The sequence below is a fragment of the Phocoena sinus genome, chromosome 4 (assembly GCF_008692025.1).
Source record: "Phocoena sinus isolate mPhoSin1 chromosome 4, mPhoSin1.pri, whole genome shotgun sequence".
NCBI classification, from domain to species: Eukaryota; Metazoa; Chordata; class Mammalia; order Artiodactyla; family Phocoenidae; genus Phocoena; species Phocoena sinus.
In genome coordinates, this window is record NC_045766.1 from 73,987,640 (window position 1) to 74,002,629 (window position 14,990).

A 14,990-nucleotide genomic window follows, 5' to 3' on the forward strand; every position below is an offset into this window, starting at 1 on the left:
TTGAGGCCATTGGAAGAGTCCAGTGATGTCTGAATTTAGGTTAATTACTCGACCTGTGCAGGTGCAGTTCATCGTATGAGTGGCTACTGATTTTGTTTAAGATCGTTTTCAGTATTTTCCATAAGGTTTAGTCTTTTTAGTGAAGAGTTTCTGTATGAGTGTACTGTAAGTGCCTTTGTTATTTTTGAATTGGAAAAATGAGGAAAGCATCTGTTTCACCACTTGTTAGCCTGTGATTCTAGACGACTGCCAAATGATGCCTTGGGATCCTGGGGTATGGGATGGAAGGGCACTTAGGGATCACCGTACCAGCCAGTGTTCAGTCAGGAACACAGAAACTGCCCTAGATTTTTTCAACAGAGGGAATTTAATACATAGAATTCATTACAGAAGTGTTAGAAGGGCCAGAGGAGAAAAAGGTAAGTAAAGGAAGGTTCTCCAAAGATTAGTAACTGCTGGAAGCTCCTCTTCCCACCAGGAAGGGAGAGACTGAAAGGGAGGATGGCGTCACCCGGAGCTCCTGACCGATGTCAGAGCTGGAGCCCAGCATCCCGCGCTCACCCGCATCCCAGTGGCTGGAACTCAGTCACGTGGCCACACCGCCTGTAAAGAGACTGGGAAATGCAGTCTCCTGAGTGGCCGGAAGGAAAGGGAACCGAGTTTGCCGAACAGCTTGTCTGGGCTGCGAATGGCGCAGGAATTGCTATGCACACAGCCCTGCAGGGCATGGCCCAACAGGAGAGCTTTAAAGCTGAGTTCTCCCAGCACCCACCTCCGTTCCCTCCCCGCTCCAGCCCTCCCCACTGCTGCTGAGCTGACTCCTGTGTGCCCTGTTTTCAGGAGGCTCTGGCCCAGCCCCAGCCCTGGTGGAAGATCCAGCTGTTCATATGGGAACCAGTGCTGTTCGGGACCTGGGATGGTGTGTTCACGTCCTGCATGATCAACACTTTTGGGGTTGTCCTTTTCTTGAGGACTGGCTGGCTGGTGGTGAGTGATGAGCTGGTGGCCGTGGAGCCTCCTGTGGGCCTGGGGCATGGAAAGCTCTGTCACCCTTGGGTATTCCACAGTGTAGTCAACAGATTCCTGAAGCACTGATGCTCTGGAAGCACAGAACAAGATCAAGTACCTGGAGTAGCTAGTATTGCTTTTTAAATGAGAATCCTGAGAACCTGGGCCGCAGACAGAGGTTCCTGTGGAAGCCTCACCATGGATTTACCTACAGGAATATGAGCACGGAAGTCAGGGCACACTGTGGGTGGGACTAGAGGTGGGTCAGAGAGAGCAGGCTGATGGCAAGTTTGCCTCCAGTTTGTGACCCTCTCCAGCTTTCCCGGTGTTCTTTAACTCACCTGATGCCCTGCCTGGAGACGGGGAGGGGGAGGGGGAGGGGAGGGAGAAGAAATTGTAAAAACCTACGGTTCTCCTCCATGCCTTTCTCCTTACTTTCACACGGAACACTTCACTTGACACTGCTGGTCACCAGATTTCTCCCCACAGCAAGCAATTCTGTGGCACCAGCTGAGTGTCCTACAATGTAACTCAATTCTGACACTACCTGGAGAGAGCATCAGATCCCACAGGTTAAGGGCTCCATCCCATAAAGCTGCCCCCACCCACTTCAGCTGCCAATCACAAGTCACCTATGCTTCTGACCGAGGCTGTGCATCCGGGGTTCCCACAACCCCCCCGTTCCCACGACCCACGCCCCCCCAGATTCCATTAATTTGCTAGAGCAGCAGGGAAACACTTATTTATGTTTATTAGCTTATTAAAGGATTATGATCAAGACAGATGAAGAGATACCTAGGGCAAGGTCTGCAAAGGTCCCGAGAGCAGGAACTTCTGTCCCCGTGGAGTTGGGGGGCATCACTCTCCTGGTATGTGGCTATGTTCACCCACCTGGAAGCTTTCCAACCCCATTCTTTGGGGATTTTTATAGCAGCTTCATCACACTTGATCAATTATTAACTCCATTTCTAGCCCCTCTCCCCTCTCTAGAGAAGCGTGTATATGTGTGTTGGGGGTGGTGCTGGTGAAAACTCCAAGCTTCTAATCGCGGCTTGGTCTTTCTGGTGACCAGCCCCCATCCAGCAGCCCACTGACAGCGACCTCGTTAGAACAAAAGATGCTCCTTGTGTTTTTAATCGCTTAGGAATTTACAAGGGTTTTAGGAGCCCCGTGTCAGGGATGGGGTCAAAGACAAATGTTAGCACAAGAGATGCTTCTAGTGCTCTTGTCACTTAAGAAATGACAAGGTTTCAGGAGCTCTGTGCCAGGAGCCAGGTGCAGAGACCAAGTTGACCCTTGAACAACATGGATTTGAACTGCACGGTCCACTTATGCTCAGGTTTTTTTCAATAAATAACACAGTACTGCACGGTCCACGGTTGGTTGAATCCGTGGAAGGGAAACTGCAGATAGGAAGAGCTGACGATGGGACTTGAGCATCCGCAGATTTTGGTATCCAAGACCAGTCCCGGAATTAATCCCCTGTGAATACCTAGGGACGGCTGTATATATTTTCTATCATCTCATGGAGGCAGAGAGAGAGAGGGGTATGTGTTTATGGTAAGAAATTGGCTCTATGATTTTGGGGGCTGGCAAGTCCCAAATCTGTAGGATAGGTGAGATGCAGGTAGGAATAGATGTGGCAGTTTTTTGAGTCCAAAACCTAGAAAATCAGGCAGAACTACTGTGTTGCAATCTGGAGACCAAATTCCTTCTTCTTCGGGAAGCCTCAGTCTTTGCTTTTCAGGCCTTCAACTGATTGCATGAGAACCACCCACATTATGGAGGGTAATTTCCTTTACTTAAAGTCAGCTGATTGTGGGACTTCCCTGGCAGTCCAGCGGTTAAGACTCCACGCTTCCAATGCAGGGGTCGCGGGTTCCATCCCTGGTCAGGGAACTAAGATCCCCCATGCCACGTGGCGTGGCCAAAAGATAAAAGAAAAAAAAGAAGTCAACTGATTGTACATGTTAATCCCATCCTAAAAATACATTTACAGCAACTTCTAGACTAGTGTTTGACTAAACAACTGGTCACCATAATCTAGCCAAGTTGGCACATAAAGTTAACCATCACATCTGCAAATTCCAGGGGATGAAGCTTCACTGTTGTGGGGTGTATGGGGTTCTTAGTCCTCTTAGGAGGCCTGGTTGAGGCCACGCCTTCCTCAGCTCTTGCTCTACTCCGTATCCAGGCCCTTAGCTCAGGGTTCAGCCTTAGCCATAGCCAGGATGGGTCTGAAAGTTTTCTTTATTAATGTGTGGAAAGCTTAGAGCAAGGTTAGCAACCTCTCTGGTGTGGGTGTCTCTCATACTCCTCCCAAACTTACAGGGGCCCCCACTTCCAAAAACACAAATCCTCCAGCTCAGATGCCTTGTCCTGGCAGCCATTCTCAGGCTTCTGGGATCAACCTCCGATTTTTCCCCTTCCCGGACGCCACCTCACTGCCCAGCACCTCTCCAGCCTGTGTCCAGGGGAGGCCCAGCAACCTGACTGCTGTGGCAGAGGAAGGCCTGGCACTGACAGCCTAGGCCCCTGGGCTCTGCCTCATGCAGGGGCTGCTTGTGGAACGGTAGAAGGAGAGAGGGGTGAGCGCTCTCTATTTCTATTCTTAAATCTTAGGGCCTCCTCTTAACCCTCTCGCTGGGTGGCTTTTTTGAGAAATGGCTATCCAGAAGTGTCAGTCCCATCCCCAAAGTGAAGTACAACTTGTGTTAATTATTTATTGCTGTACAACAAATTATCCCAACACTTCGCGGCTTAAAGCAACAAATATGTGTTATCTTGTCATTACTGTGGTTCAGGGATCCAGGAGCAACTTAGCTGGGTGCCTCTGGCTCAGGGTTTCTCATGGGGTTGCAGCCAAGCTGTCAGTCAGGGCTGCACCCTCACCGGGAGGCCCCGCTGGCAGAGGGTCTGTTTCCAGGGTCACTTGTGAGGTTGTTGTCAGGCTTTGTCACGTGGGCCTCTTCATAGGGTTGCCTCAGTAACTGCAGCTGGCTTCCCCCAGGGCCAGCAACCTAAGAGAGAGGGAGGGAGCAGGTGCCCAAGATGAAAGCCACGGTCTTCTCATACGCTCATCTCAAAAGTGACATCCCATCACGTCTGCGGGGCTCTGCTCATTAAAAGTGAGTCACTCCATCCAGCCCCCGCTCAAGGGGAGCAGATTACACAAGGGCACGAATGCCAGGAGGTGGGGACCACTGGGACCATCTTTGAGGCTGCTACCACACAAATACATCCTTTTGTCCTAAAATGATCTCTCCTTTTCAATTCTGACATTAGTTTTACCTGAAAAATCATACTTGAACATGGAAAGAAAGGTAAATGTGAAATGCCAAAAATAAGGTAGAGCTTCTAGAGGATAGCATAAAATTAAAATAAGTAGAGGTCATGCCCAAGTCATTTTTAAATAGAAAATATTAATCCTAAAGAATAATTTGGCAGCATATTTATAATTTGGAAAACGTTAAAGTGGCAATTTTGGTATGAAAACTTGAAGACTGGTACAGACTTTTAAAAATTATCCCATGTAGACAATTTAAAAGCACGAACAAAGGAAGAAAATAGTAATTATATACGTTCATTAAAAATATAAAAACAGCAAAATAAGTAACTGAATAAAGCATAACTGAATATAACCTAATTCTTTAGGTACCATATAGTCTACCGTGGCGAACTTTAGATCCAGTTTTTCCCCTTCTCTATCAACAGAATCATAATTTTGCTTGGTATGACATTACTCTCAGCTGAAAACCCAACAGATTAACAAATACAATAATCCCACTTCATTCTCCAACCTCCATCTAAATATCAGTAGATGTCAAAATAGAAATAAAATATTTACCCCTTTTTCTCCCCCCTCCCCATGCTTCGCTACTCATTTATAAAAGGTCTTTCATATAAATAAACCAATTTTTCAATGCAGTGAACTTCTAAACGTTCAAATAACTTGCAGGTGATAAGCATTTTTAAATGTCAGAAGTGCGAGAAGAGAATAGATGCAGTATGGGCGGCAGGAGTGCTGTGCACACAAATGAAAGAGAAATGGGGAAAGCAAGGAAAAAAACCCCAAACCTAATCCTGCTCTCTTGGCAGCCCAGAGGTAAAGACGGGCTTTGGAACAAGACTCAGTGTGATAAGTGCTGTGGTAAGCACTAAGTCCTGGGTACTTCTGGAGCCAGAGGAACGCTCCCAGGGACGGCTTCCTGCAGGAGGAAAGTCTAACCCCTGTCTTGAGGGATGCGTTGGAGTGAACCTGCCAAGGAAGAGGAACGGGCAGAAAGGCGTTCCAGGCAGGGGATCCGCATGGGTGTGTGTGTGGGGGGGGCAAGGGGGCACGTGACTTCACGCTGGGGCGCCGCGTGCGTCTGGGGGAGGGCTGTCGGCAGAGGGATGAAGGGGCCTGGGGAGGTGGAGAGGGGAGAGACCAGGAGGGGCTTCAAGAGGGTATGGCATGGCTTCGACTTGACATTGTCGGCGCTGGGGAGTCTCTTAAGAGTTTGCTGCAGGGACACTACATTCATCTGGAATCCCTTCCAGGCCTTACTCCTGTGGCCCTTTGTCCTTGTCCAGTGGGCCCACCCCCGGGGGCGTGGGAGCGGTGGGCAGTGCTCCCTCCGTGCCCTAACCCTGACCTGGCTCCTTGCTCTTCCGCTGCAGGGAAACACGGGAGTGCTCGTGGGTGTGTTTCTGGTGTCCTTCGTCGCCCTGGTGGCCCTGGTCACAGTGCTGTCCGGCATCGGGGTTGGGGAGCACTGTGACGTGGGCACCGGCGGCGTCTACTCCATGATCGCGGCGGTCCTCGGTGGGCAGACCGGAGGCGCCATCAGGCTGCTGTACGTGTTTGGACAGGTGAGGCCACTGGCCAATGGAATCGCTTACCTTGCCTTGCTTTCTGCCACCTTCTTCTCATCCACGTTCCCCTCTGACCTGGTGACAGGCAAGTGGGCAGTTGCAGGGAGCTCATAGTGGAACCAAGCTCATAGTCCAGGGCCCTGACCCTTAGTCCAGGGCTCCGTCCTTTCCACCCCCTTTGCCTCTGGAGTCCTGCTTCCACCAGGGAGCTGGGTCTGGGCTGGGACCATCCTTACAGCCTGTTCTAGGGAGGGGAGTGCACAGCAGTGGCCGGAGGTGGGGTGGCAGCTGGGTGGCCCGGTCCCGGGGGCACTTTTACGCTGAAAAGGGGACATTTTGCCTGTGCCAAGGACTTCCTTAGAAGCAGGCTGCTCTCAAATGAACCGGAGCTCTAGACGCATTGATAGCTTGATGGCCTGAACAGGGAGGCTGAAAGCCCCTGTGTGGATGCTTTGTCTGAGAAGGAGAATACTAATGTGGACGGAGGCCCTCGGAAAACCACTGAGTAGGGAGAAGTACTGAAGCGTGTTTAGCTAAAACACAGGGACGGTGACCTAATGCTGAGGAAGCAAATGCGGACATTAAGAAGCAGCTCTTTGTAAGCACTTCTTGGACTGAAAAAGGCTTTAATGATGGTGCAAAGGGTGGTGGGTGGCTGAAAAAACAGTTAAAAGAATCTGTCTGAGTAAGAGTACAAGAGTCTCCTCAAAGAAAGTGTCGGTCTGTTTCTTTTATTTTTAAAGCAGCAGGGGCAGGGTATTGTAGCAAAAATACATCTGATTCTCCAACAGCACAAAGCTGTGTGTGTGTGTGTGTGTGTGTGTGTGAGAGATGTGTGGAAGGCAGACACATGGTCAGTGCACTCTTAAAAACCATTTGCCTTTATGGAGAAGGATCTTTAAGCATGGGAGTTTGGAGGTGAGTAATAAACTGTCAGTTTACTTTATTACCCTGGGGATTTGTATTATCGATTTTTTTTTTTTTCACTTCTCTGCTATTTTATAGCCAAGCAGGCTGCAAGATGGACAAACAGCAGTCCTCACTTTCCCTGCTCTCTGGGTAGACGAAAAGCTCCACTCTTGAAGCAGATACCACAGACAGGGGACCAGCGCTGAGGTTTGGGCCTCCCCGCCTCCCAGAGAGAGGAAGCCTCCTGTATGTGAGGTGACTTGGAGGAAAGGTGCTCACAAAGAAAGACACAAGCTACCAAAACTCAAGAAGAAACAGAAAATCAGAATGTGCCTACATAAGTAAAGAGATTGAATTAGTAATCAAAAAACTTCTTACTAAGAAAAGCCAGAAACATTGGTGCCCCTCTGGTCAGGATCCTCTCCATGCCTCTGCTTCTTCTGCAGCTGAGCTGGGTGGGCTTTCTAATCAGGGTGTGGCTGCTAATCCTTTTTATATGTTGCTAGATTCAGTTGGCTAGTATTTTGTTGAGGACTTTTGCCTATATATTTTGAGGGATGTTGGTCTGTAGCTTTCTCGTGATATCTTTGTCTAGTTTTGGTGTCATGTTCATGCTGGCCTCACAGAATGAGTTGGGAGGTGTTCCCTCCTCTTCTATTTTTGGGAAGAGTGTGTGAAGGATTGGTGTTAATTCTTTAAACGTTTGGTAGAGATTGGTGGTGAAACCATATGGTCCTGAGCTTTTCTTTGCAGGAAGTCTTTTGATTACTAATTCAGTCTCTTTACTTATATAGGCGTATTCCGATTTTCTGTTTCTTCTTGAGTCTTGGTAGGTTGTGTCTTTGTAGCAATTTGTCCATTTTATCTGGGTTATCTAAGGTTTTGGCATATAATCATTCATAGATTCCCTTATAATCTTTTTTTTGTTTTTGTAAGATTGGTAGCAATGACCTCCCTTTCATTCCTGATTTTAATCATTTGAGTCTTCTCTCTTTTTTTCTTCCTCAGTCTAGTTAAAGGTTTGTCTGCAAAGAAGCAATTTTTGGTTTTGTTGCTTTTCTCTGTTCTTTTTCTGACCTCTATTTCATTTATTTCTGCTCCAGTCTCTATTATTTCCTTCCTTTTGCTTGCTGTGGGTTTAGTTCACTCTTCTTTTTCCAGTTCCTTAAGGTGGAAGGTTATGTCATTGATTTGAGATCTTTTTCTTCCAGGATGTGGTTGGGTTTTCTGAGGGTCCTTATTCCTGTTTCTTATTACTCCTAATTCCCTCATCCCAGGGCATGCATGCACTCATGTGTCTTTAGTAATTGCCAGAGGAGATGGCCTGTTGTGCCCCGGAGCAGGGTCAGCAAACTTCTTCTATAGACGGCTAGATAGTAAATGTTTTAGTTTTTTGTGAGGGTGTCATAGGTCTCTGTCACAGTGACTCAACTCTGCTGTGTAAGTGTGAAAGCAGCCATAGACAGTTTGAGGCGGGCATGGCTGTGTGCCAGTCAAACTTATGCCCAAAGCAGGCGGCAGCAGGATTTGGTCAGAGGGCCAAGGTTTGCCGGCCCTTGCCCCAGAGCATCAACGTTTAGGAGATACAGACGCTTAAAATAATGATTTTTTTTTTTTTTCCTTTCCACGGTACGCGGGACTTCCACCACTGTGACCTCTCCCGTTGCGGAGCACAGGCTCCGGACGCACAGGCCCAGTGGCCATGGCTCACGGGCCCAGCCGCTCCGCGGCACGTGGGATCCTCCCAGACCGGGACACGAACCCGTGTCCCCTGCATCGGCAGGCGGACTCTCAACCACTGCGCCACCAGGGAAGCCCTAAAATAATGATTTTTAAAGCTTACAAAATCTTTCCATTTCCTTGCATCCTCCCAAACCCTTCTCCATTCATCTCTCTGAGACGTTGGTGCGGGGCCTGTAGTGTGGGGTCAGACCCCTGGGCCAGTGGAGGAGGCGATGAGCTGGGGTCTCTCCTCACTCCCTGCCCCACTCACCTGAGCACTTCTTTGGGGCTGCTTACCCTGGACACCAGAATATCCAGCTTCAGCTTGCACTGTCCTGTCTAAAAGCATCTATTCATGGCTTACCTGCTCTTCGCTAGACTCTGTAAAAACAGTGGAGGACTGGAAAACTTTCAGGGACCTGGGGTTTGCATTGTGGGAGGGAACACATATGTAGGACATACAGCCAACCAATTCAAACTTTAAACTAGGGATTTCGTGTGAGAAGGGAAGGGGTGTGGAGGGACAACTCTGGCTCTCTAGGTAGGTACCCAAAGATGGAAAGAAAATTGCCTCTGATTGTGAAAATGCAATTTTTTAAAAACAGAGGCCCTGGAAGGGAGGCGTTACACCCTGAAAATATAGCGGGTGACACCCCCTGCTTCCTGTGGCAGAGGGTTAGAAGTTCTCTGTAGAGGACGAAAGAGAAAAACGAATGCCTGTGATTATAAACTTTAAGAGCAGATAAAAGCATTTTTTTAATATAATAAATTCTGGGGAGGTTCATACATTAAACAAATCGAAAGGGATGTTTTCCAATGAAGAGGAGCTTCATGGTTGGAAGGGAGACCACGTCTGGGGTGGTTGGATTGCTCTGGGGAAGGGCTGGCAGCCGCTGTTGTCCACACCTCTCCCGAGGGCAGGCCAGAGCCCAGGCCAGGCCCGAGCTCACTGGCTGAGAGCCGGCTGTTGGGGAGCCTTGCATCCTAGATGCACCGTGCTCTGTGTGCCCAGACACAGTTTTTGCATAAACAGAATAAAACTCTCAATATGTTTGTTTTTATTTCCCTTTATAAAATTGCTTTACAATTACAAAATGATGTTCATTGTAGCCAGTTAGCATATCAGAGATAATTTAAAGAAAACGTAGTTTCCCTCCCCTCCTGCAGTAACCAGTGTGAACGCCTGGCATCCTCTTCAGCATCTTTCCCTGTGCTCATCTACATGAGTTTATGGATTTTTGAAGTGCTTGCTTGTTTTTAAAAAAATGGGGACAAATTTCATACTCTATTCCATGACTTTTATTTATCACTGAACAGTAAGTCATAGACATTCTTCTAGGTCAATGCTTTGAATCCATGCTTTTAAAGTAGTTGCTTAGTATTGTATAATATGGATGTACGTTAATTCGTGACACATTCTTTCTCTATTCATTTTTTTCCTCTCTTATGTAAGAGTAGTTTTATTCCTTTTCTCATCTCTAAAAGTCTGTAATTTTGCTCTTTCTCTTTTCCTCTTAATCAGGTTGCCAGGTGTTTATGTATTTTATTGATCTCAAAAAAAAATCAGCTTTTGTTCTTTATATCCTTTCATATTTTTCTTTCATTAATTTCATATATCCTTCATTAAATACTTCTTCCTACTGTCTTTTTATTTATAATGATTTTTAAAGTCACTTCTTAAGTTAATACTTTGTTCATGTATTTTTCTGCATTTTAAAACTAATATGAACATTTAGAATTATACTTTTTTCCCCTTCTGAATGCAGGATTAATGTGCTTCCCAAGTTTTAGAATCAATCCTTTTTATTACTTTCTAGATAATTTGAAATTTTAAAAATTTCTCCATATTTTGCCAACGTGGCTCAAATTTATTTCTGTTGTATTTTCCCCCTTGTTGATTTGGAAGTTCTATTGATACTATGCTTTTCATTCTGTGGGTAGTTATTATCTACTTTTAGAAGCTATAATTATACTTTTTCTATACTTCCCAAACAAAAACATTACTTGTTAGCTCCTCCACATACCAAATATAAAATCTCTATGATACTTTTACTTACCTACATTCCATAATTACCCTTACCTCTTACCCCAAATCCTTAGATTTTGAAAAGGTGGTTTAATTTTGGGCTGTTATAGCTTTCCCTTAAAAGTAAGTCTCTTCAGTTTCAAGAATCCTGACTTACAACTTACGTTGCAAATTTCCAGTGACATTACCATCATTTATTTAGCATTAACAAAGTATTTTAATGAAATTCATGGCTAACTACTGTCTCCTTTACATCAGTAGCTAATGATAAAGTAATAATGATAATGCCAATAGCTATTATTTCTCCAACTCTAACTATGAGCCAGGTATTGTTCTAGGACTTTACACCAATTATCTCATTTAATCCTAAATTATCTCATTTAATAACCTTTTTTTTTTAAAAGATGGTTTCTTCTTTTTGTTGCTATTTAAATTCTCTTTTTTTAAAATTGTATAGTTGATTTACAATAGTGTGTTAATTTCTGCTGTACAGCAAAGTGATTCAGTTGTGTGTGTGTGTGTGTATACACACATATACACATCCATTCTTTTTTTTTTAATATTCTTTTCCATTATGGTTTATCATAGGATATTGAGTTTAGTTCTTTGTGCTATACAGTAGGACCTTTATCCATTCTGTGTATTATAGCTTACATCTGCTAATCCCAGCCTCCCACTCCATCCCTACCTCAGTCACCTTCCCCTTGGCAACCACAAGTCTGTTCTCTATGTCTATGAGTCTGTTTCTATTTCGTAGATAGATTCATTTGTGTCATATTTGAGATTGCACATATTAAGTGATATTATTTGTCTTTCTCTTTCTGACTTACTTCACTTAGTATGGTAACCTCTAAGTCCATCCATGTTGCTGCAAATGGCATTATTTCATTCTTTTTTATGGCTGAGTAGTATTCCATTGTATATACGTACCACATCTTCTTTATCCATTCATGTGTTGATGGACATTTAGGTTGTTTCCATGTCTTGGCTATTGTGAATAGTGCTGCTGTGAACATAGGGGTGCATATATCTTTTTGCATTAGAGTTTTATCTGGGTATATGCCCAGGAGTGGGATTGCTGGATCATATGGTAATTCTGTTTTTAGTTTTCTGAGGAACCTCCATACTGTTTTCCATAGTGGCTACATCAACTTATATTCCCACCAAGTGTAGGAGGTTTCCCTTTTCTCCACATCCTCTCTAGCATACGTTATTTGTAGAGTTTTTAATGAAGACCATTCTGACCATTGTGAGGTGGTACTTCATTGTAGTTTTGGTTTGCATTTCTCTAATAATTAGTGATTTGAGCATCTTTTCACGTGCTTATTGGCTATTTGTATTTCTTCTTTGGAGAAATGTCTGTTTAGGTCTTCTGCCCACTTTTCGATTGCATTGTTTGTTTTTTTTGTTGTTGAGTTGTATGAGCTGTTTGTATATTTTGGAAATTAAGCCCTTGTTGGTCGCATTGTTTGCAAATATTTTTTCCCATTCTGTAGGTTGTCTTTTCATTTTGCTTATAGTTTCCTTCGCTGTGCAAAAGCGTGTAAGTTTGATTAGGTCCTGTTTGTTTATTTTTGTTTTTATTTCTGTTGCCTTGGGATACTGACCTAAGAAAACATTTGTATGATTTATGTCAGAGAATGTTTCATCTATGATCTCTTCTAGGAGTCTTATGGTATCATGTCTTATGTTTAAGTCTTTAAGCCATTTTGAGTTTATTTTTGTGTAAGGTGAGAGGGGTTCTAACTTCATTGATTTACATGCGGCTGTCCATCTTTCCCACCATCACTTGCTGAAGAGAGTGTCCTTTTTCCCCTTGTATATTTTTGCCTCCTTTGTTGAAGGTTAATTGAATGTAGGTGTGTGGGTTTATTTCTGGGCTCTCTATTCCTCACAATAACCTTTTGAAGTAAGTACTATTATTATCTGTGTTTCACAGAGGCAGACATGAGCCACAGAGAGGTTGAAACACTTTCCCAAGTCACACAGCTAAGGCTGGGAGCCACAGCATTTGGCCTGAGGTAGTTTGGTTTCATAGGCTATGCTTCTGACCACCGTGCTCTTGTCACATATCCTCCAGAGCTTTTACTTTTTTTGTTACTGGCATCTTTGGGCTAAAAAGTGATTTTAGGTACAAACCTGAGAGAGGGGCGCTACTGGGGTTACTTCAGTAATCGGTTTGGAAGCTCCGGGTGCAAACAGTCATATTCAAGTTCTGGCATCACCCTCTGCATGTGAGAGACCTCAGACACCTGGGAAAGTGATGCCTGTACAAACGATAATCAGTACTACATTTTTTAATTTTTTATTTTTTTGCGGTACGCGGGCCTCTCACTGTTGTGGCCTCTCCCGCTGCGGAGCACAGGCTCCGGACGCGCAGGCTCAGCGGCCATGGCTCACGGGCCCAGCCGCTCCGCGGAAGGTGGGATCTTCCCGGACCAGGGCACGAGCCCGTGTCCCCTGCCTCGGCAGGCAGACTCTCAACCACTGCGCCACCACGGAAGCCCTCCCCTACATTTATTGGGCCTCCCCCCCTCACCCAAATACAGACAGAAATGCCTACTCTAAATTTGGGGAATACCGACAATGATGTTATGTCTAGCTGCAAAGTGAGCCGATCTCAGTGAAGAATGAAGCCTCCTTGGTGAGCTCCCCTCAAACACAGAAATTGTATAAGCCTTCTTGTCTTTATATTAATGGACTAAAACTTAATGGTGTCTGCTTCCCGGAGCATTTTTCATACAGTCAACATATCATAAAGTATTTATAGATTGTTTGCAACGTAGTTAGCAAATGCAGGGGATTTTAGGAGGCGCAATCAGCATAAAATTTTTTTAAAGATGTTTGCGTTCTTGGTGTGTGTGGGGGGCGACAAACTTATGTGCGTGAAATAATAATAGAATACAGAGCCAGATAATTAATTGCAAGGTACCAGCAGTAAGCATAGTATTTATTCAGAAACAGGGGATGAGGAAAGGCTTCATGGAAAAGGAGGAACTTGACTGTGGTTTGACTAGAGTTTGTTTCCTGAGAGAGCAACAAGTGCAGAGCGACAGTGATGAGAGTGCCCTGCTGGCCCTGGGGGAGGGTAAAGGGACCAACCCGATAAGAGAAGGGGGCTGAGGAACTATGGAAAATGAGGCTGGTGTTATTTTCAAATATTTATTTGAAATTATGTTTTCAGGTTTTTTAAGAGGTAGCATCCTGACTCTCAGGCAAAGATAAAATAAACATGTGACAAAGGGTTTATTCAGCTCATTAACTAGTGGAGGAGCCGGGAAGATGTTAAGGTTGAGAAGTGAGGTATGGACCCTCGATGGAGACAGATCAAATCCATAAATTCCTAGTTCAGCAATTTCATAAATAAATATAAGGATAAGATTGCTAGGTTAGATACAAAACCGGTTAATGTCTTACAGGACCACAAACCCTAATCTTTTGTGTTGTCTGTTCCACCAGGCAGGAGTTCTGTACATCTCTGCAGGAAGAAAAAAAATCCATAAGTTAACATGTAACTTCACTAAGTCTGGGACATTTGATACATTTAAGCAGTAGTAAACAGTGAGTAGAACTAAGTACATTCACTTAGATAGTCCTTGGGTAGCCTTTGTTCCATATGACATTGGAAGGACGTGCTGCCCACTTTTTTTTTTTCTTATTTCTGAGTTTTAGGTAATTTAAAAAATAGGGCTTCCCTGGTGGCGCAGTGGTTGAGAGTCCGCCTGCCGATGCAGGGGACACGGGTTCGTGCCCCGGTCCAGGAAGATCCCGCATGCAGCGGAGTGGCTGGGCCCATGAGCCATGGCCGCTGAGCCTGCGTGTCCGGAGCCTGTGCTCCGCAGCGGGAGAGGCCACAACAGTGAGAGGCCCGCGTACCACACACACAAAAAAATAATAATAGTGACATGCAAAGAAATAGAGAAAAAACTGGGGTTTCCTTCAGTGCCCTTCTAAGGCTTTGAGATGGGACTCCCCCTTGTGCTCCTGTTCTCTATTTAATTCTTCACAGGGGCCTCTATAGGTCTCTTTGGCCCAGAATCCCATCTTCTTCCTTCCATAACCTTTTCATCTTAGTTACCACCGACAATCATTCTCCCCTCTGGATGGTGGGAGAGATGTAGACGAGAAGAAAGGGGGCCCCAGGCAGGACTCCTGAGCAGGAAGGGCTCATTTAACCCCCATGATGGTTCCTGGGTGTTGAATTCCGAAGGTGAGCAGGGTCCTCGGTGCCGGGCAGCCCTGCTGCTTTTTTCTCTTGCTGACCCTTCCTACCTCGAATTGCCTGTCAGTGTGTTGCAGGTGCCATGTATATCACTGGCTTCGCTGAATCCATCTCAGATCTGCTGAGTCTCAGGAATCTCTGGGCCGTGCGAGGAATTTCAGTTGCGGTGCTTCTGGCCTTGCTGGGGATTAACCTAGCAGGTGTCAAATGGATAATCCGCCTCCAGCTGCTGCTGTTGCTCCTGCT

The 14,990-nt window shown here is 45.4% G+C and overlaps 1 protein-coding gene across 1 annotated transcript in view; it reads left to right on the top strand.

Annotated features, from left to right (window-relative positions):
* Window positions 1–527: 527 nt before the first annotated feature.
* Window positions 528–14,990, top strand: part of SLC12A8 (solute carrier family 12 member 8) — a 114,152-nt gene continuing 99,689 nt past the window's right edge. The window contains 4 exon segments of the mRNA XM_032629409.1: window positions 528–605; window positions 841–987; window positions 5,671–5,862; window positions 14,812–14,990. The exon segment at window positions 14,812–14,990 is cut by the window's right edge and continues 53 nt beyond it. Coding sequence (XP_032485300.1) covers window positions 528–605; window positions 841–987; window positions 5,671–5,862; window positions 14,812–14,990 — 596 coding nt within the window.